Genomic DNA, 22,291 nt, shown 5'->3' on the forward strand with positions numbered 1-22,291 from the left:
TTGGTCACCTGACTTCTCAAGAGAAGTCACAAAGCTGGATTTTCAGGTTCATCACCTGATTTTTACGTGGTAGCAACTCACATAATATTTCAGATAACCGTGTACAGCTAAACAGGAAGTGGCTGCAAATCAGACGTTATCTCAGGGAACTCATTTGCAAACTCAGAGTTTGCATGCAGACTAAGAGTGGGACTAGACCTCACGGAGCACTGACACTGCACCCTCTTCCTGCCACGATCTTTGCTGTCCTCTGGGGGAGACAAAACCATGCCTCGCCAGCTCTGAGACCAAGAGGAGCACAGAAAGCAAGACAGGGTGGGCTACGTACAACGCTTGCCTCCTGGGGCATCTTCACCTGTAAGATGAGGGGCTGGTTTAGCCCAGGGCAGCATCTGGAGTGAGTGGAATACACTTGCCCGTAGAGAAGGGACAGCCACATCTTGGAGCCATACAATCGTCCCAGTCAGTGAACAGACCTGGGGCAGCAGAAGCTACCAATGTCTTAAAAAGAAGGCAAAAGTACAGATTTTTCTGGAAAACCTCCTAATCATTAAATGTTGGCAACTAATTCAAATCCTATTCCAATATTGTATGAGCTGAATTCAGCTCATAGGGCCACCTCTTTGTAGCCCCTGGATCAGGACATCTCCATCAGGACATCTCCAAAGTTCCACCTAGCCCCTTAAACGTGTAATTCTCACAACTTCCCTGCAGTATTAACTTGACCCACTTTCTCATGTAAAGCTTTGAAAGAGGTGCTGTTGATTGCAGGAGACTAGGAGGAAAATGACTAAATGAAACACAGTATCCTGGATCGGATCCTGGAATTAAAGGACATTAGTGGAAAAACTGGTAAAAATCCAAATGAAGTGGTAGTTAATAGTATTGTATCACTGTTAATTTCTTGGCTTTGATAAGTTTACTACAGTTAAGTAAGCTGTTAAGGTTAGGGAAAGCTGGGTAAATGTACATGGGAACTCTCTGAACTACTTTGGCTACTCTTCCATAAATCTAAAATAATTTCCAAATAAAAATTTTTTTAAGGAACTCATAGAACTGTACCCCACCCGAAGTATTAACTTTATAGTACATTAATTTCTAAAATGAAATGTGTTTTTAAACTTGCTAGTAAGCAGAACCATGAATTGCCTTGAATCTTCACTCTGATAGACTAAGAGAAACCAGAACGTACCAGAACAGGTTCTGTCCTTTGCTTTATAGCGTCTGTGCAATAACCTGTGGGGCATGGAATCAATGGACTTTTACTAAGATAGCAAATGGCTGAATTTAGGTAATTATGATTAATTTGACTTGAGAAAGTTGCGAAATACTCAATAGCTTTTTGGTCCTAGAATACAAATTAACTTACAACTGGAGGACTGGAGACATGATTACCCAAACAAGAGAGGTAAAACCGAAGTACTAAATGAAAAGTTCTGGCATGGAATAATGCAAACTACACAACAAAAGGCAGTGATCGGTGCCCTCTGGCAAATGAGGTAATTAACATAAACAGCATACAGTCTATTCACATCACCCAGCGTTTGAAACAGCACATTGGTTACAACATACTTACATCATCACGTTTCCAACCAGCTCCTTTCAATCTTTCTTTGCTTTTGTAATAAGGCGGGATACATGGACAGAAATAAGCTGACACATTTCCAAATGTACAGAGAAAGCTGTACCATGAATGGGACGCACTGAAATCAACCAGCAGGAAAAGCTGTAGGAACTCTTTTCTAATTTGCATTCTGTCTGCCATTCCTATTATTACGGTCTTAAATCAATGTGACATATATAGTAAATATACTTAATAGAAAACATGAAATAAAATAATTAGTTTCATTAGTGTTTTGTGGCAAACAGATTTACAATAACTTTAAGCCACAAGAATGCCCAGAGCAAGAAATAGTCGTTCTTGTTTAACAAATATTTATGAGGCTCTACCACAAAGCAACCTATGCGCTCAGCCGCAGGAATAAGCAGCGAGCAGAACAAAGACCTCTGGTCCTGTGGAACTTACATTCTAGCAGAAGGGAGAAGAGACAAGGAATGAGATAAATAAATAAAATGTAGACTCTGTTAGATGATGCTAAATGCTAAGGAATAATAAAGTAAAGAAAGAAGACAGAAAGTGTTGGAGGGGTGGTGAAAGTTAAGACGGGTGGTCAGAAAAGCAGGAGAGGCCTCACTGGACAAGTGACATTTGAGGAAAGATCTGAGGGATGTGAGGGGGCCTTGCCACATGGATACAGGGCGGGAAAGGAAAGGGAATTTCAGCAAATGCAAAAGCTCGGAGGTGGAAGCAGGCCCAGACTGTTTCAAGAAACAGTCAGGATGGATGAAGTGGAGAAAGTAAACGGGGGAGAGTAAGAGATGAAGTCAGAGTAATGGCGGCCTAGGTCACATAGTAGCTTACAGGTCACAGGAATGACTTTGGCTTTTTCTCGGAATGAGATGGAACGAGGATTGACATGATCTGAGCACATCTAATAACAGACTAAAGGGGATCAGGCTGGAAGCAGAGAGGCCGGTTAGGACATTCCATTAATCCAGGTGAAAACTTATGGTGGCCTGGCCCAGCATGATAGCAGTCAGATGATAAGAAATAGATTCTGAATATATTTTGAAGGATTTGGATTTGCTGATGGGGTGTGAGAGAACGATAATTCAAGAATGACTCCAAATGTTTTGTCCTAAGTAAATGGAAGAATGGAATGCTGTTCACTGAGGTGGGAAGACTGGTGGGGCAGGTTGGTGGGGGAGGGGAGCAGCTTGGAGGTAAGAGGAGAATTAGGATTTCCTTTTTGGACAGTTACATCGTTTGTTTGTTTTTATTGTGGTTGGTTTTTTTTTTTTTTTTTTTTTTTTTTTGCGGTACACGGGCCTCTCACTGTTGTGGCCTCTCCCGTTGCAGAGCACAGGCTCCGGACGCGCAGGCTCAGCGGCCATGGCTCACGGGCCCAGCCGCTCCGTGGCATGTGGGATGTTCCCGGACCGGGGCACAAACCCGTGTCCCCTGCATCGGCAGGCGGACTCTCAGCCACTGCGCCACCAGGGAAGCCCTTTATTGTGGTTTTAAATTCAAGCAGTTGATTTTTTTTTTTTCATGTGGGAATAGTTCTAATTGGCTAAATGCCCTAACTGAGCACACTTCCCAAAATTATTAAGTAATAGCCACACCATTTTCATTAAAAACATTTCAAAACCAAAAGAACAAAAGAACTTGAAGTTTTGCCTTTTCCCCAAGGTTCATTAAACAGCTAAAAACAGAGCTGAATAGGTAAATCACAAAATAATAACTAGTACCTAGCAATACTGAAACCTAGTTAACTCTCAGTTACCCAGATAATCAAATTATCGAGAACACTTTACTCACCAAACTCAGTGCAAAAATGGCACTGAATGTATCAGTGGACTAGAAAATATTAGCAAAACATCTGTACGTTTCAAGCAGTTGATTTTTATTCCAGTATTCCTGAACTTATAAAATCAAAAACCAAGCTGACGGGATATTACCTCAAGATCCATTCAGAAAAGGCATTATCAGCCCTAGGTTTCATCACTGATTTACCTTTTCCAAAGCTCCCCACATCCTACACCCCTCTCAGACCCTCCCTCCGAAAACATTAATGCTTCTCAGCAGTAGTAACTTTGACAAGATTCAAGCAATTATCAAGGCAATTTTGCCCCCAACCTGCCTTTTTCCCCCCTCCCTTTGCCTCTAGAAGCCCTCTTTTGCCCACACATCCTTGTGTGATCCCCCAGATGCAATTTCCCAGAAGGGATCCCCTATAAATGATCACCCAGTGAAACAGACACCTCAGCACCCTTGAGAGGTTCCAAGGACACATTATGTTTGAAATGCCTATTAGACACATCTGAGTATCGATGACCAGCAGGCAGTCAGATAAAGGGTTCCTGGGGTTCACAGGAGAGATCAGGGCTACAAATAAAAATGTAGCAATCTTCACCGCACAGATGAGTTTTAAAGCATGAGCTAAATAGAATAGAGATATAAGTGCCCTGAGGCACTCCATTTAGCGTTTGGGGAGATGAGGAACCAGCACAGGAGGCTGAGAAAGACGAGCCAGAGAGGAACAAGAAAAACCAGGAGGGGTGTGTCTGGGCAGTCAAGTGAAGAATGTATTCAAGGGGGAGAATAATCGACCGTGTCAAATGCTGCTGTAGTTGAAATAAGAGGAGACTGGGACCACCGTGGACCGCAGCAGTGAAACGTCACTGATGACCTGATAAGAGCAGAGGCAGTGGAGTCCGCGTGAGGCGTAAAAACCCCACCGTATGGGCTCTGGATAGAACGGGGCGGGGTTGGGGGGGGGATAGCAATATTAGACGTGATGAATACAGATGACTCATTCCAAATGTCCTGTTGTAAGAGGAAGAGAAGAAATTGGCCAGTAGCTGGAAGCGAAATCAGAGTCAAGAGAGGATGGTTTTATTTAAAGGGAAAAATCATAACTTGTATGCCTGTGGGAATTCAGAAGAGAGAAGAAAACTGATGATATAGGGGGGAAAGGAGAAATTTTATGGAGCAATGCCCTTGAGAGGGTACTTGGAGATGGAAATGGGATGTCGTGCCCAAGGAGCTGGGGGCTCGGGCACAGACACAGGCAGGTGGTAGGTGTGGTGCAGGGAGCATGTGGAAGTTCTCTTCCGATTGCTTCCATTTTTTTTTTTTTTTTTTTTTTTAGTGAAAAAGGAAGTGGCAAAGAGTACAGAGACAACGGATGTTTGAAGAGCAAGTATAAAGCATGGGATGGTTGTCTAAGAGAGGGAGGGAATGAACAGACAGCAGCAACACGACATGACTGTCAGGTGACATCAAGGGCCCACCTGGCACTTGTGATCACTGACTTAGAGTGAGATGCTCGATACAGCGGGGTATGGTTTTGTCCTGGCACATGTGGCTGCACAGGTGCAAGTACAGAGTAGGTGCAGAGAAAGAGATGGATTTAACCGGAATTGTGGTTTAGTCAAGCGAGAATGACACGGTGTGAGAGGGACAAGGGTGATGAGGATGTAAGTAGTGATGAGAGTGGTTGATCAGGGAATTCAAGCTGGGAAAGGAGAGAAGTCAGGACTTGGGGTGAGGGTGGCACCGTGAAGAGGTGGCGGATTCAATGAACTGAAGGTCCTGGTGGTCCAAGGACTGTCGAGGTTGGAGGTACCGCACAAGGCGGGCCAGAAGGACGGGAGTGGTGGTCAGACTGGGGTGTCCAGAGAGAGCTATGGAGGAGGCACGGAGGTTACTGGTGATGACAGGACCAAGGATATGACCCTGGGATGGAGTCACTGAGGAAGGTGGGAGACCACTCACGGGAGGAAATGAGGTTGAGAAGCTGAGGGATGAAGAGGTTGGGAGGATTACCGACGTGAAGAGTGAAGTTCAGGAGCACCAGCAGGAGTTGCGCTGGAGAGAGGGGCAGTGAGCCAGAAACCAGGACCTTCAGGGAACGAGGAGAGTGACTGCGCGGAGGAGCAGACGCCTGGCAAGGGACGGGGGGGCCACACAGAGACCTGAGACACAGCAGGAGGCTTTCGGGAGGAGGGGACACAGCACAGAAACCTCGGAGAAAAAAACCTTTTTTTTTTTAAATAAATTTATTTATTTATTATTTTGGGCTGCGTTGGGTCTTCGTTGCTGCGCGCGACCTTTCTCTAGTTGCGGCAAGCGGGGGCTACTCTTCATTGCGGTGCGCAGGCTTCCCATTGCGGTGGCTTCTCTTGTTGTGGAGCACGGGCTCTGGGCACGTGGGCTTCAGTAGTTGCGGCTCGTGGGCACAATAGTTGTGGCTCATGGGCTCTAGAGCACAGGCTCAGTAGTTGTGGCGCATGGGCTCAGTTGCTCCGCGGCATGTGGGATCTTCCCGGACCAGGGCTCGAACCCGTGGTCCCTGCATTGGCAGGTGGATTCTTAACCACTGTGCCACCAGGGAAGCATAGAGGATACTACCCCATCCCTAACCATGGTTCAAGGGTAAGGTTAAAAACTTGCAGCCACATGAGAGGCCTGCAGGAGAAGCAGTATTGTCAGGGGAGCCCCAGGTTTCCATAAAAGCAAGAAGGGGAAGGGGATGTCCACAGACAAGGTCAGGAAGTTGGGGATGTGCTGATGACTGACCCCGAGGGCACAAAGTGCACAGGGAGGGGGCTCCAGAGGGAGAGACGGGATTTTAAAAACTGAAGTAAAGAGTCAAATGAGGACATGACAAAGGGATGAGGGATGCTTTGGGAGTCCAGGCTTCCTATGGTGACTGGCACAAACAGGAGGAGGAAGTGCAATGCAACTGGTCCTGATGCTGAAGGCAGAGAGTGACGGAGAGGATGGCAGCGTGGAAGGGTCTTTCCAGAAGCAGAGAACTGGGGGTCCTAACTGACCTCTACTGAGGACGTTAGGGGTGCTGAGGAAGGTGGGGGGCTGCTGAGAAGATACAGACTTACTCCTCACTAATGGGCCGGTAGAGAGATGTTGTGTAAAATTAGCCTCTTCCGAAAAATGTGAAAATACTGACTTGATCTAACTATCCCAGCAATTACCTTAGATCCTTTATGTCTAGAAATAAAGGTAAATCCTCTAGAAACCACAATTCTGCGTTTTTTAAACTACCCAAGGGAACTCCCTGGCAGTCCAGTGGTTAGGACTCTGCGCTTTCACTGCCGGGGCCTGGGTTCCATCCCTGGTCGGGGAACTAAGATCCCACGAGCCACGTGGCCAAAAAAATAAAATAAAATAAACTACCCCAAATTTCCTCAACTATGGGAGAATGAACATGAAAGCACATAAGCCTTCCCAGCGATACACTGGCCACTGAGTGCTATAAACATTCTAAGTTAAAGAAACGCCCAACGATGTACATTCTTCCGCAAGCACCTACAATCTTATAAAACATCGGAACAAAGAGAAGCAGTGCTTAGGCCCTGAACTCTTTAGAAGGATTCTTAGAAGGAAACTGTGTGCTTATTTTACGTCTGGAAAATAAGATTAGACAGATAGTTACATCATATTTCCTGACAAGATTATTAGAGTGCAGTTGCCACAGTAACCAGTGAGCCAGGTGCATAGCTGGAGGAGGAGGAAAGTTAGAGGGCATCTTTTTCAAAAAGAATAAGTGACATACTTTCAGAGCAGGTAAGAATTGCTAAAGACCCTGTAGTTCGATCCTTCACCCAAAGGGCCCTAGACAATATAAAGTTTTTACATATAGAGAAACTATAAGAAATGCTCTTTTGAAATTTCACAACATCCAAAGAGAAAAATAAGGTAAAAATGAAACTTCTTAGGCATGAGTTGAGAGATGTTGGAAAACTTATCAGTAATAATAAATAAAATAAAGATTTCAAGCCTAACTACAAAGAACAGAGACATATCCTTAGTACTTACTAGATGCCGAGCACTTTCTTTTCACTTCTTTTCACTTAATCCTCACAATAATTCCATTTATTCGGTTGAGCAGTCAAAGAAGTAATCAAGGTTACAGAGTATAGTTGGCCCTTTGGATCAGAGGCTTCCACATCCACAGACTGAACCAACCACAGATCAAAAATATTTGAAAAAAAAACAATTCCAGAAAGTTCCAAAAAGCAAAACTTGAATTTCCTGCGCTCTAGCAACTATTTACACAGCATTCACATTGTATCATGTATTATAAGTAATCTAGAGATGATTTAAAGTATGCAGGAGGATATGCATAGGTTATATGCAAATATATGCCATTTTATATAAGGAAGGTGAGCATCTTGGATTTCGGTATCCTCAGGGGGTTCCGGAACCAATCCCCTCGCGGATACCGAGGGACGACTGTAAGTTCCAGAGCTGGGATTTGAACCCCGGTGAGCCCAGCCCCCAAACCTGCCCTGCCTCTAGAGACTCTCGGGATGGCCCGTTATCCATGACAGCTGTAGTCAGGTTATGGGTCCAGATGAGCGTCTAGCCTGCCTGTCCCCAAAAGCTGACGCGAGAAAGTCACTCTCATCCTCTCTGAACCAGAGTTTCCTCATCTGGAAATGAGATTAAATAACCTCTTCACAGAGGGAAAACCAAAGATCCAAGTAAGTCTCTGGCCTAGTTTTATACATACAAAGTCGTGCTCTTAGAAACAGGTCGGGGGAAACCTTAATGGTCTCATCACCTCCTGATGTTTATATCACGTCTGAGACATCCCCATGCCGAAGTCTCATCCATCTTACACCTGAATTCTTCCAAGTGCAGGTTACACACCAGCGAATGAAGAAAAACACTTTAACTCCAGACAATTAAACTCTGTCCCATTTAATGTCCTTTCTCTGACTCTAGTTGTATACTATGCACTCATTCAGAGCAAGTCGGGATACTCAGGAAGCTCTAAATATTGGAAGATACCAGCTCCTTTGAAGAAAAGCTTCGCAACCTTTTCCACACCTGCGCCCCCCTCCACCTGTCAGGCACTATTTTCTGTTCTCCACGTTCCCTAAAGATCGCAGGCATGGATGAACAACCTCTAGCCCAAATGTCCTCAGGACCCTGGGAAGGTATTCTGTTAGGCTAAGAAGCTTAAGTTCATTTAGAAAAACTAGATCTTTCTTATTACTTCCCCAACACATTGTTAACATTCTGGATTTTTAAATATGTATATAAAAGACAGATCAAAAAAAAAGATAATAGGAGGTGAAGGGTTATGCTCCATCAGTACACACACCCTCCATCAGTTCTGTTCAGATGCAGCTTTTATTTTCTTCTGGCTCTGAGCACTCCTTTGACAACATTTTATCGTCCATAGCATCTTCTGCAAGTCTCACATCTCTCTAGAATCGGACAGCCTCGAGTCACACCCCAGCTACTTAACTAGCTGTGCAACCCACAGCACTACCTAAAAGCTCAGTGCCTCAATTTACTCATCTGTAAAATGGCAACAACAATAACATCAACCTCTAGTTCTAGTGAGGTCAAATAAGAACACTTAGTGCCTGGCACAAGTATGTAAACATTAGCTACTATCACTGTGGTTCCCCTTGACTGTCAGGCCTCTATTTTTTGTGTACTTCCTTTTAAGATCTAAGTTCATCAGGTAATTGCCACACTGTCATACTTCTTCCTTCTGGTACTTTCCCCTTATCTTCTACGAAGGATTCATTTATAAATACACAGTCAGAATTAAAACATCTGAGAGTTTCCTAACTTTCCTGACATCTGGACTATGATCACTTAGCAATTCTTACTCAACATTTTTTAAAACAATAGGTCTCTTACAGTCTCTCCAGCATTCATTTTTGAGGTTGAGTCTACTGACTCACCATCTTGTACGCAGGGGGCGTTTGGATCTCTCCTCCTAGTGAGCGGTTGGTTCGTGGTCTTCTGCGGATCCATCAGGTCTTTCATCAATGTGACCAATGCCCCTTGTGGTCAACGGCACACATGGTAAAGACAGATGGCTGGGGTCTGAGGTTCAATGTGAAGTTGTGGAACAAAGCTACACTAATTGGCCTATCTGGGAATTAAACCTCTGGTCTTTGGCCTTTTTAAGTATCATACCATAAACAAACAGGCCTATATTCTTGGCCTCCAGCCAAAAGGAATAAATTCTAATGGATTACTCTTAGTCGTTTGTAAAGTTCTACAAGTGGAGGATCTGTCAGATAATGAATATTCTACACTCAAAATGTTGTGACGTAAACACTGGTTCAAAAATAGCAATAGTTACAATAGACATTAAGCTACACATTGAACACTGAAGACTTTAATGGCAGCTGACTTTAGAAGTAAGGAGAAACCTCCTGCTTCTTCACTATGGAGCTTGAAAAGCAAATGACCCTCCCAAGGAAGGTCTGCCCACCTGGGTTAGTTGGGGAGAGAATCAGAGGCTCAGTCAAATTTCCATTTTAATGCTATTTAGAAAGTGGTCTCTGACTGTGGTAAGGCTAAAGAAAACATCTTTAAAATATGAGTAATGAGGGCTTCCCTGGTTGCGCAGTGGTTGAGAGTCCGCCTGCCGATGCAGGGGACACGGGTTCATGCCCCGGTCCGGGAAGATCCCACATGCCGCAGAGCGGCTGGGCCCGTGAGCCATGGCCGCTGGGCCTGCGCGTCCGGAGCCTGTGCTCCGCAACGGGAGAGGCCACAACAGTGAGAGGCCCGTGTACAGCAAAAAAAATAAATAAATAAAATAAAATAAAATGTATATATATATATAAGTAATGAATCTATAAGGAGGGGAAAGTAATAAGGAACCAAACAAATAATGAAGTTGACAGTTTCCTTGAGTCTGACAACATCGCAGCCTAAATGGGCATGATGTTGGAATCTTGGAAAGTGGGAAGGGAGCATCTGCAGCCAATTCTTTCTTAATAACCTCACCATCACCTCCACCATTTACTGATCATGTGCCAGTAAGTGACTGTGCTAAGAGTGTTCATGCCATACCTCATTAATCTTTATAAAAACCCCAATGGCAGAGATTACTGAGGTTTAACAAGGGTAAGTAACATGCACAAGGTCGCACAGAACAGGGCTGGGACTCAAACACCAAAGCCTCTCCGTGCCCTTAATTACTGCCTTCCAACTAACACCAGCATCCCTGCATCTGGCCTCCCACTTCCCAGCCAGAGACAGACCCAACTCTGAAGAGAACAGAAACTTCCATTTGGTGGCTTTACCAGTACTGGACACCATGGTCCCAAAGGCCACCAATTTGTCTATGGCCACACTGCTAGGAGTTGCTGTTCTGGTTCAAGAAAGACCATCTGAAATATCTACTACCTGAATATCCACCACACAGGGAAGAATAATGAAAACTGGACAGACTCCATGATAGGAATCAAAGTAAGCCCAGAAAAGAAGCAGGCAGGTTGCATAAAAGGTAAAGGGTGGGCTTCCCTGGTGGCGCAGTGGTTGAGAGTCCACCTGCCGATGCAGGGGACACGGGTTCGTGCCCCGGTCTGGGAAGATCCCACATGCCGCGGAGCGGCTGGGCCCGTGAGCCATGGCCGCTGAGCCTGCGCGTCCGGAGCCTGTGCTCCGCAGCGGGAGAGGCCACAACAGTGAGAGACCCGCGTACCGCAGAAGAAAAAAAAAAAGGTAAAGGGTTTCCTCTCCCAATATTACATTAAGAAAATAACCTCCTGGCAGGGAAAACTCCATGAATCCCAGTGAAAGGAAGCAGAGGGAGATGGAGGTGAGAAGTAGAGGGAGGTGGAGGTGGGGAAAACCAAACTCCACCTTCGTATGCTAGCTAGAAGCCAGCCAGGCAGCAAGAGCAGCCAGAACTCAGACTCAAATGATTTCCCAAGAGGGCTCAAACAGCTAAGGAAGGGAAAAACATTTTCCCCTCCCAGGCCAAGCTTCAGAGATTGTGGGTGTGTGCAAGGGGGAGGTGGTAGGCTCCTATTTATAAAAGGGGCAACGTCTTCATTTTCACCCCCATCGGTTTGTTGTGCTGGTTTTATTTTATTTTATATTGGTGGGGGAACAAACGGGAACTTGGGTAGGAAAAAAAAAAGTCACAAAGGAAATTCTGTAGTTTGTTTTTCATTCATGGAATATACAAATTCCATCAAAACTATTACACCCTTTAGGGACCCTCTATGGGAGGAGTAATGCTGGTGGAAACTCAAATTCTGAAACAGTGGGATCACCCTTTAACTTTTGGCATATAAAACTTATGTGCTGATTCTTTTCATTTTAAATATCTTTCAAAAGACAAAAATAGCACAGCCCAAGAAGTAAGGTTTAAGTGTGAAATCCTTCCATAACAGAACAACTCATTCATCAAAATAGCTGTTAAAACCCAATCAATGGCCCACTCACTTACTGGAAAAGTGCTAAATACAAAGATTTCCTCAGAATAAAATTCTCTGAACTGGTCTTCTAAAATAAGTGCAGCGATTTATATCTGCTCATAGATAATGACATAATGGCAAAACTATTACCAAAAGTATAGACTCTCCTAATAAAAGTAGTCAAGAAACAGAAAAAGGACCACTTTTTTTCTGTAAAACTAATGTGTAAAGGCAGAACTACTAGGAAAATCAAGGGACTACGCCTGCCTCTATTCTCATCAGATACACAGAAAATGAGGACCGTGGCTCTTTCCCTGCCACCGCGGAGTTGCACAGAGGCGGAGGCTCAGTGCACTCAAGATTCGGCTCCACCCTTAACCCACCACCATGGCCCCATGGCTGAGGAAGGCTTTGCTGCTGGAGGTGTAATGGACGTTAATACTGCTCTGCAAGAGGTGCTGAAGACCGCCCTCATTCAGGACGACCTAGCATGTGGAATTGGCGAAGCTGCCAAAGCCTTAGACAAGTGCCAAGCCCATCTCTGCATGCTTGCATCCAACTGTGATGAGCCTATGTATGTCAAGCTGGTGGAGGCCCTTTGTGCTGAGCACCAAATCAGCCTGAGTACAGTTGATGACAACAAGGAACTAGGGGAATGGGTAGGCCTCTGTAAAACTGACAGAGAGGGAAAACCCCGTAACGTGGTTGGTTGCAGCTGTGTGGTGGTTAAGGACTATGGCAGAGTCTCAGGCCAAGGATATCATCGAGGAGTACTTCAAACATAAGAAATGATCAAATTAAAAAACTGGGCTCTTGGGCTTCCCTGGTGGCACATTGGTTGAGAGTCCTCCTGCCGATGCAGGGGACACGGGTTTGTGCCCCGGTCCGGAAAGATCCCACATGCCACGGAGCAGCTGGACCCGTGAGCAGTGGCCACTGAGCCTGTGCATCCGGAGCCTGTGCTCCGCAACAGGAGAGGCCACAACAGTGAGAGGTCCGCATACCGCAAAAAAAAATAAAATTAAATAAAATTAAAATTAAAAACTGGACTGTTGCTCCTCATATCTGGTTTTTTATTTGGGGCAGGAAAGTAAGGTCCCTGTTAATGAACGACAAAAGATATTCATTGCAAAATAACTGGAAGCATGCTATCTGTCTCCTGGTTTCTAAGTGAAAGCCTATTCTCCCAACCAGTAAGTAACTTCAGTGTTGGCAAGTAGAAGAGCCCAGTAAAGATAGGCTTACAGTGAGGTGTTGTTGACAGTCCGGGCTTCTTGGGTGTGAACATTTATCACGACTACAACAAGGCCAGCCTAGAACCTAGAGAAATGGGTTGAGGCTAGTCAAGCGTCGGCGTCAATAACTTAAAATCCTAAAGCTGGATTGGATTTAGGCTGTGGGACACTAGAAGGTACATGAAGTCCAGGTGCATTTATGCACATGTCCATTAGGGAAGGTCAGGGTGCCTTAACCCTTATTTATCTAAATATTAGGCACAGAAACAAGATGTGCTTCCATGTATTCTATTCCCTCTAGAATCTCAGTAGGGAGACGTAATGGTGACCCATGTACTTCAAGCCTGGATCGAGTTGGGTTTGTTGGTATGAGTACGAAATGTTGAGCCAGGTAGGACTAATGGAAGTCTTAAAATTGGAATCCCTTGTAAATTGCCAACTGGGGTGCTTTGAGTTTCTCTCCCCTGGTTTGCCAGTCTTACTATACAGTTATAGGACACATGTGAAGGGAAAGTGAATTCAGTTTGCTTTTAATTCTAATTTCTTTATAACATCGTCAGCTTAACATTTTGAGTCCCTATACTGTATTTGGTGCTGTTTGAGTCTGTTGATGCAGTGGAAAAACCATACTTTTGTTTAAAAAAAAAGAAAAGAAAAGAAAATGAGGACTGTGATTTGACAACCCTTGCAAAATAGTCTCCCAGGGGACAAAAGTCCTAGGGACAGAACGCAGCAGTGTACAGCCACAGCCAGTGGGGTACCCTCCTATCACGTTAAACACTACTGAATATTTATAACTATAATAACCTTCTTTACACACGAAGACCCTGTGGTTAAAAAAGTGTTTTTTTAATATCTTTACTGAGTCAAAATATTAGTCACCAAATGAAAGTTTTCAAAAACTCTTCACTACATCATGTCCACTCTGAGCAAACAACACTCTTTGTCACAAGAACATTTTCGAGTATTTTGTTTCACGGTGGAACAAAGGAATCACTCACTGGGCTGTCCTCAATCACGGCTGGCCTCATTCAGTTCACTTGAAGAACCTCTGACCCATCACCACCATGATCGCCACCCCCCTTGTGTTTTCTCTATGGCACCTTTCAGAGAACAACTCCACGCAGTTCAAATGTCAATGATGCCATTATGGGCATGGAATCTTTTAGAGGATGTTGGCTGCTTATACCATTGTGTGACTGGACAATTGACTTGACATTCAGTTTTTTAGAGGTGGTCCAGATCTCAGTTTCCTTCCAGCTTCCTTAAAATAGAGGTGAGATCATCAAGGTCAGAAGAAAGGTGCCCAGTTACTATAATACCAATGAATAAACAGAAACGTAAAAAATAAAGAAATTAAGACCCTTAGCTCGTAAATGTTATTTGGGTTTTAAATAGTTGTGGAGAAATGAGACTGAGTGCAAATATACTAGAGTGAATACTGGACGCTGAGCCATCAATACCTGAATCTTGAATGGATATATGGTTGACTCACAGCAAGACATTCATTAACTCAGAAGTGGAGATGCATAATAAGGAAGTAGAGAGATGTATTTGAATTGCTCTACATTTTTTTAAAGGCACAAATCATGATAAGCATTTGTCTCTTTAAACTGTATGACATCATAATCCAGCACAATGACTGCCTTTACAAAGAAGCACTTCATTTACTAGAGCAGGCATACAGTTTATTTAAACATGGTATTTTTTACATCCAATCTATACACTGTCTTCTAAAGGGCAACTGTACCAACACTACAAATCTGTTAGTGAATGAACAGAATTTTAAAAATGTAATTCTAAATGACTCCTGAGTCTGAGGAAGATACAGATATTAAAGTTTATATCTATACATTGTTCCTAAAAGGATGCATCTAGGGCTTCCCTGGTGGCGCAGTGGTTGAGAGTCCGCCTGCCGATGCAGGGGACACGGGTTCGTGCCCCGGTCCGGGAAGATCCCACATGCCGCAGAGCGGCTAGGCCCGTGAGCCATGGCCGCTGAGCCTGTGCGTCCGGAGCCTGCGCTCCGCAAGGGGAGAGGCCACAACAGTGAGAGGCCCGCATAACGCAAAAAATAAAAAATAAAAAATAAAAAATAAAAATAAAAATAAAAATAAAAAAAAAAATAAAAAAAATTAAAAAAAAAAAAAGGATGCATCTAAAACAGTGATTGAAATAAATCTTTTCTGGAACACAGCTGGGCATAACTTGACAAACACTGAAATAGGTGCTCTGTTTATTGATTGTTTTGGTTGACTCATTCAGGTAGGCAACATCCACTGAGTGCCTACCAGGTACCGTGCACTATGAAAGGGGCTTGAGGGTATAAAAATGGAATGAGAGTAGTTTTTTACTCTTAATAAAAACCAATAATAATAACACTAGATTGAAAATATAAATAATAATCAATAGGACTTAAGCATAGGTGCTTTCATGAGTGATTTACATGCATTAACTCATTTATCCTAAAAACAAGCCTAGGAGATAACCATTTTACAGGTGAGAGAGCTGAAGCACAGAAAGGTTAAGTGACTTGTCCAATGTCACACAGCGTGGAGCCAGCATGGGTTTGAACCCAGGCCACCTGGGACTACAGTCCACACTCCTCACCATCATGTTATACTAAGTTGCTCACAGGCTGATGGGAAGGTGGCTGCATCTGGAAAGGCTTCCTAGAGAAACACACACAGGAGCCGAGTCCTGAAAGATGAAGTGGATGGAATGGGGAGAGGGAGGCATTTCGGCCAGAGGTTAATGCTACCTAAGAGCATGGAGGCAAGAAACCTCTTCTCATCCACAGAGCAAGTAGTTGCTAAAGCTGGGACTAAGGATGCACACAACAGGGGCAGGAGACGTGGCTGGAAAGGGAAGCAGGGGTCAGAAACAACACCTGAAACCTATGGGCGGGAAGGGGGTGAGTGAAGGGTTTTTCCTCCTGGGAATACCGAGGGTGGGTGGAAGCGGGGTGAACTAGGAAGCAAGGAGGCAAGTTGAGAAGCAATTCAAGAGAAAAGTGCTGAGGATCTAATGGAGGTGGTGGGAATGGTCAAGCGACCAACGATCACAGCAACACGACAGCATGGAGATCCGCCAGGAATGAATAATTCAGACATGCACAGTCTTCATGTAAAAGATGTGCACATCTCCCATGTAAAATGACTTTAATCACCTGTAGGTGATGTGGAAACCTAGAGATCATAAACAAAAATACAGATGCCAACACGAGGCGAGGGAAAGAGCACTGCACATGAGCCCACGGAGCACGGCTTCAGCCCCCACTCTGCCACCACAGCGCGGTGACTGCGACAGCCCACGTGGCCACTCGCTGCTCACTTCTCTGTAATCAGGCCAGAAATGAGCTGTACGTCTCCTTCTCATTGAGTCTCTGCCCACCACTTCTCAGCTGGAGGCGTGTCAGAATCAGTGAATGCTTCATCCTACTTCTCTATTAGCTTATTTTCAACAAGTGTTTACAACAAACACAGCTTCACAAAAATCACAAAGATTAAAAATAAGAGTACAAACGCTCTCAGAAAATAGATCTCTTTAACAGACATTGCATCAAAATGGAAGCTGCCTAATGACACTGTCTAGAACGTGGAACGTACAGAGACCTCATATCATTTTCATAATTTAACACATCCTTATCATTTAAAGCCAGGAACCCAGAGTTATTATATATTCCTTATAACAAAATCAAATCGATAGAACTGTGTGCTTTCCAGGATTTCTGAGGATTAGCCGCTCACCTATAGAGAAGGCCTGAGTAATAATACAAGAACCAGAAGCACAAGTTGCGGTGCAAATTGCAATTTAAAAAACAAACACATTCAGACCATGGCATATGGTTCACAGAGACAAGTGTTCTTATACGACAACCCACACATGATGGGGAAATGAATGTCAAAGACAGGAAAGCTGAGTTTACCTTCCAGACCAACCCTGACTTGTATGACCTCAGGAAGTCTCTTAACCTATGTGGGACTCAGCTTCCTCATTTGTAAAGATGGGATACTTACAGGTGTTTCACTTCTTTTTTTAAACCCACAGTTAAATAAGTTTGGCAAATACTGCGTACTTGGGCTTCCCTGATGGCGCAGTGGTTAAGAGTCCGCCCGCCGATGCAGGGGACACGGGTTCGTGCCCCGGTCCGGGAAGATCCCACATGCCGCGGAGCGGCTGGGCCCGTGAGCCATGGCCGCTGAGCCTGCGCGTCCGGAGTCTGTGCTCCGCAACGGGAGAGGCCACAACAGTGAGAGGCCCGCGTACCACAAAAAAAAAAAAAAAAAAAAAAAAAAATACTGCATACTTTACTAATCCTCCTCTGGAAGACGCGCAAAACACATTCAGTATTAAAGGCTCTGACAAGTTCTGCCATCAAGAAACCTCTTTCTTTAAACTTGTTGGACCGAATAAAGTTCTAGTCATTTAACACTTTGGAACCTTGGCATTCCAAGAGACACAGCATAGCAAACAGCAGGGAAGGGGTCTCTCCACAAAGCTCGGCTCTCCTGGGTGAGGACCTCATCCTCCGCTATTCAGAAAGGTTTCCTCCCATGTAGCAGGATGAAGGCACAGGCAGCGGAGGGGGTACCACACAGTCTCTCCAGCTGAAATACTGCCTCTCTCCAGGGCAGTATTTCCAAAGACCCCAGTTAGGACTCTTGCTTGGGTCACATGTCCACCTCCTGGACTAATCGCTGTGGTCAAGGGACTAGGGCACAGGGACCAGCAGGCACAGAAGCACAGGACAACGACTCAATAAATATTTGCAAACAAATGAATAAACTGGGAAAGGGCTGCTGGGCTGGGCAGACAAAAACAGCAGATTGCCAGTTCAACCACTACCTAGGCTTTTATGATTATTATGACTGAACATTTTAGCACTGAGAGTCCTGGCAACAAAGGCAAAAAGCAAACACAGCGTTATTTTAACTAACTGATTTTTTAAAAGGAAGCAGGTAAGTTTTTTAAATGAGAAAAGTTGGGTTTTCCTGGTAAACTAAATGTTAACAGCAATTTAGCATAGAAGCTATTCACTCAAAAATATCCATGGGTCCTTAATGAAGCACAGAATAGGAAAATGGACTGATTATTCCTTTAACCAAAAAATGTGGACATGTCCTTCACACTCAGCTTCTCATATCAACTTTTGCTAAAAGCCAAAGACAAACATTAAAAATTAAAGGCACTTCTTCAGGGCGCTTCTTCCGGGCGGGTCCAGCCAGGTAGTTTTCTAGAAATCTAATAACAAAGAGGACTCTATTCTGACTACCTGCAGGGCAGTCCTCTGGATCCTGCCAGGCGGTGAGGCAGAATAGAAAGAGTAAAGGCCGCAGGGTCGGACAGACGACCAACGTTGTCGGCTTCTGGCCTCCACTGATTAGCTTTGGAAAATGGTTGAAGGATTTCAAGCAGGGAATGATACGCTTGGATTTGCATTTCAGAAAGCCACTGGGGCAGCTGTGCAGACAGAGGATCAGAGTGAGGCCACAGGCCATGGGGCTAGTAGTTAAAAGGTTGCTGAAGTTTGCCTGGAGAGCCAGTGATGACAGCCTGAACGAAATTTTAATGGGACTTAGTGCCCACAAAATCTCCTTAGTCTACAACAGGTCAGCCTCACTCGTGAGGTGTCTATGACAGCAGTGGTGCCCCAGGAACACACAGTCCTTCTCCAGAATATTTTGTGGAGGGCTGTTCCCCCACCCACTAATGAGGTCCTTGCATGTAGCAGAGAACAAGTGACTTCTTCACCTTTTATACTAAAACAAACAGAAGAAAACTGGTTCTGACAGCAAGAGGCTGGAGGAGGCCCAGAATGAACTGACCCCAGAGCGCGAGCAGTGGCTAAGGCTTCGTTCCTCAGGGTCCTCATGGGCGGAAGAGATGCTGCCTACCTCCTCCCAGGAAGCTTGCTTCCCCTTGTTGAAGACTGATTTCCCATAGAAACAATGTTAGAATCAAACAAACTTCTCGTAAAGTTTATCTTGATAAACATGATTCACTTCTGCAAAACTTTTAGCAAAATTATATTACAATAAGTTCTGCCCTCCCTCCCCTATCTCAAACACACAAACAAAAAAAACCTTAAAATACAAACTATAATTTAAGAGCTCAGCAAAATGATAAGACTGATCAACAATCCTCCATCTTTCCAAGTCTGTAATGGAGCATCTGAGCCAGTCCTTCAAAATGGCAAAGAGCCAGCACCTCTGAGAAGTGTTCACCTTAGGCAGCAGGTAAACCATGGCCTAGGCCATTCTAGGTCCCATCCTCACCTGTCTTCTAAAACCAAAAAGGATTTTCTGACTTGGTTACAACTTAGCAGGTCTCCCAGCCTCCAGCCTCGCCATACTGTAAGCCCATTACCACACTGGAGTCAAATGTAAATGTGACGTCTCCCCTTCTTCCTGGACTCCCTAAAAGGTTCTGGAAAGCCCTCCATGACTTAACTCCAAACTATACTTCATACGTTAAATTCTTTTCCCACTTGTCACTAACTCTTAGCCTTCAAGCCTCAACTCAGGCTCAACTCAGGCGTCAACTTCCCAGGGGAACGTCCATCTAGCTCTGAACTAAGCCAAGGGCCAGTCTGTCATCCCACAGCACTGTGGGCACACCTCTTACTACATGATACTGAGATTATCCGTTAGAGTCTGCATGTTCTTTTTGTTTTGCTTATCTTCCTACCCGTGGCAGTAACACTGGGCCCAACACATCACAGGTACCTCATTGGTGTTTGCTAAACTAACTACAGAATGAAACTTCTCCGACTTCCCTCTCTACTCCTGACCTTTAATTTCCTGCCCTACAACTGTGTGCCTCACTCCATGTGCACAAATGGATTATTTTAACCACAAATCCCCAGTGCTGAACAGAATCACATACTCTTCACAAGTTCACCATTAAACAACTCATATCAAAGAATGTCTGCTAGGGGACTTCCCTGGTGGCACAGTGGTTAAGAATCCACCTGCCAAAGCAGGGGACACGGGTTTGAGCCCTGGTCCGGGAAGATCCCACATGCAGCGGAGCAACTAAGCCCGCGAGCCACAACTCCTGAGCCCGCATGCCATGAGCCCGTGCTCCGCAACAAGAGAGGCCACCGCAATGAGAAGCACGTGCACCACAACGAAGAGTAGCCCCCGCTCGCCACAACTAGAAAAGCCCACGCGCAGCAACAGACCCAACACAGCCAAAAATTAATTAATTAATTATTTTTTAAAAAAGAATGTCTACTTAGATTAATAATAATGAGCTAATGCCCGGACTAGAGATTGAAACCTTCCATATATCTTCATATACACTGAACAGCCTGAACAACTCTTTGGGGTAAAAAATATCCTTTCTTCTCATCGTTTTTCTCAACCCTATCTTTCAAAACACACACATGCAACAAGAACAGCTAAGATACTGTCAATATCTTTGAAAAAGATAGATGATCAGTTCTCGCACTGAACTTCTCCAAAAGATCCCTTATGTGTTCCATTTAAACACGTGTTTCCTCTTACTCATATCTTGATCTGAACACCAGCAATGCCTCTTAGACGAGAAGACTTCTCACCCTGTGCTCTTGCAAGGATAATACACATTTCCAAACACATCATGTCCTGATCACTTAGGGTGAGGGTCAGGGAACCCAAATGTGTACAGAGGCCAAGGTGGTGTTGGGCCAGTCACTACCTCTTCTGATCTGTGTTAGACACAGACGTAGGCCTGATTCCAAAGTCTAAGCTCTCGAGAGTAGCTGGAACTGAGATATATGACTGCAATCTCCCAACCTGTAAATACTGGCAACCAATTTAATTTTTTTTAAACTCTGTGTACTTAAAGCACATTAGAATAGGCTGCAGGCCACTAGCTGGTGACATCTGCTTTCCGTCTAAGCTACCCGTTGTCATTTTCAGTGGCCCACTGATTCTTATAAACTTTTGTCTTCTCCAACATGACAGAGAGATCTTTTGTGACTGGAAATACATACGACCCTCTAAGACTGGCACCAATTGTAGGGCCCAACATCCAATGCCCCGGGCTCCAGAACAGCTGGATTAAAGCATCCATGTTAACCAACAGGAGTTTCATCCAGCTCATTGTCCCAGGGGAGTTTCCTCCACATTTCAGCTTAATTACCTCAACCACTGTTTCCACCAGGAGCCAGGGGAGAGGGGACAGCAAATGGAGTCTACAGGGAACTGCTCCAAAGGCCCACAGAACCCGAGAGAAGTCTGGGAGAGAGAGAGAGAATGATCCCAAGTTCGTATCGTGGAACTCGAGAGAGAACGGGTGAGGAGGCTGAGACATCTTAACTCAGAGAGATGGAACTTCTATAGGAAAGGAGCAAGGCCTTCCAGGTCTAGAGGGGAGTAAAAGTAAATAAACATCAAAATAGAAAGGAAGCTTTTAATGAAATGCCCAAAGAAGCTTCTGGTCTGTAGCTGCTTTAACGTAAGATTCACAGGACTATCTAGAGAACTCCCAGGTCCGTCTTTAAGGACCAAGCCCAACACTGAGCATCTAAAGAGTCCTTTCTGTTCTGTGAGGTACCTGCCAGTGAAACTAAACTTAAGCGCCTTGCCATGGCTCAGTCTCCTTTAAAGTACCTCATTAGGGACCTCCCTGGTCCAGCGGTTAAGACTCCGTGCTCCCAATGCAGGGGGCCCGGGTTCCATCCCTGTTCAGGGAACTAGACCCTGCATGCCGCAACTAAAGATCCCTCGTGCCACAACTAAGACCCGGAACAGCCAAATAAATAAATAAATAAATATTTTTTTAAAAACCAAAATAAAATAAAGTACCTCACTGGTCCTTTATCCCTTGCGGACGCCTCTGGCTTTATCTGGAGGAACTCACTCTGTGAGCCCTGTCCCACACTCCGCTCTCACACCTACTTTGCCCTCATAAGCTTGGCATAGAAGAAAGATCCATTTTAAACTTGGGTTTAAACAGAAATTTTCTTTATTCGCTCATTTCGTCAGCTCCAAATGAGGAAATCCCACCTGCCTCACAGTGGGGATGAGATGAAATAATAAACCAATGGGTCCAACCATAAACGGTGCTCAAATGTTCTTTTCTCTCCCCAAGCCCAGTCTCCCACTCCAGCCCCAGAATTGTTTTCTCTTTCTTTTTCTTTTTTTAATTGGAGTATAGTTGATTCACAACGTTGTGTTAATTTCTGCTGTACAGCAAAGTGATTCAGTTACACAAATAATATCTACATTCTTTTTTTATATTCTCTTCCATTATGGTTTGTCATAGGATACTGAATATAGTTCCCTGTGCTA

The 22,291-nt window shown here is 44.5% G+C and overlaps 2 protein-coding genes across 4 annotated transcripts in view; one reads left to right on the forward strand and one right to left on the reverse strand.

The window, feature by feature from the left end:
* Positions 1-22,291, reverse strand: part of CARMIL1 (capping protein regulator and myosin 1 linker 1) — a 317,704-nt gene that overhangs the window by 250,803 nt on the left and 44,610 nt on the right. The gene's annotated exons all lie outside the window — the stretch shown is intronic.
* On the forward strand, positions 12,171-12,813 carry LOC308623982 (small ribosomal subunit protein eS12-like; the record flags this gene model as incomplete). Its single annotated transcript, XM_081246818.1, has 1 exon — positions 12,171-12,813. The coding sequence occupies one exon, from the start codon at positions 12,171-12,173 to the stop codon at positions 12,558-12,560; it is 390 nt and encodes a 129-aa protein (XP_081102944.1). The 3' UTR covers positions 12,561-12,813.

The sequence above is a fragment of the Mesoplodon bidens genome (assembly GCF_964165515.1).
Source record: "Mesoplodon bidens genome assembly, chromosome: 10".
In the NCBI taxonomy this organism is placed as follows: domain Eukaryota; kingdom Metazoa; phylum Chordata; class Mammalia; order Artiodactyla; family Ziphiidae; genus Mesoplodon; species Mesoplodon bidens.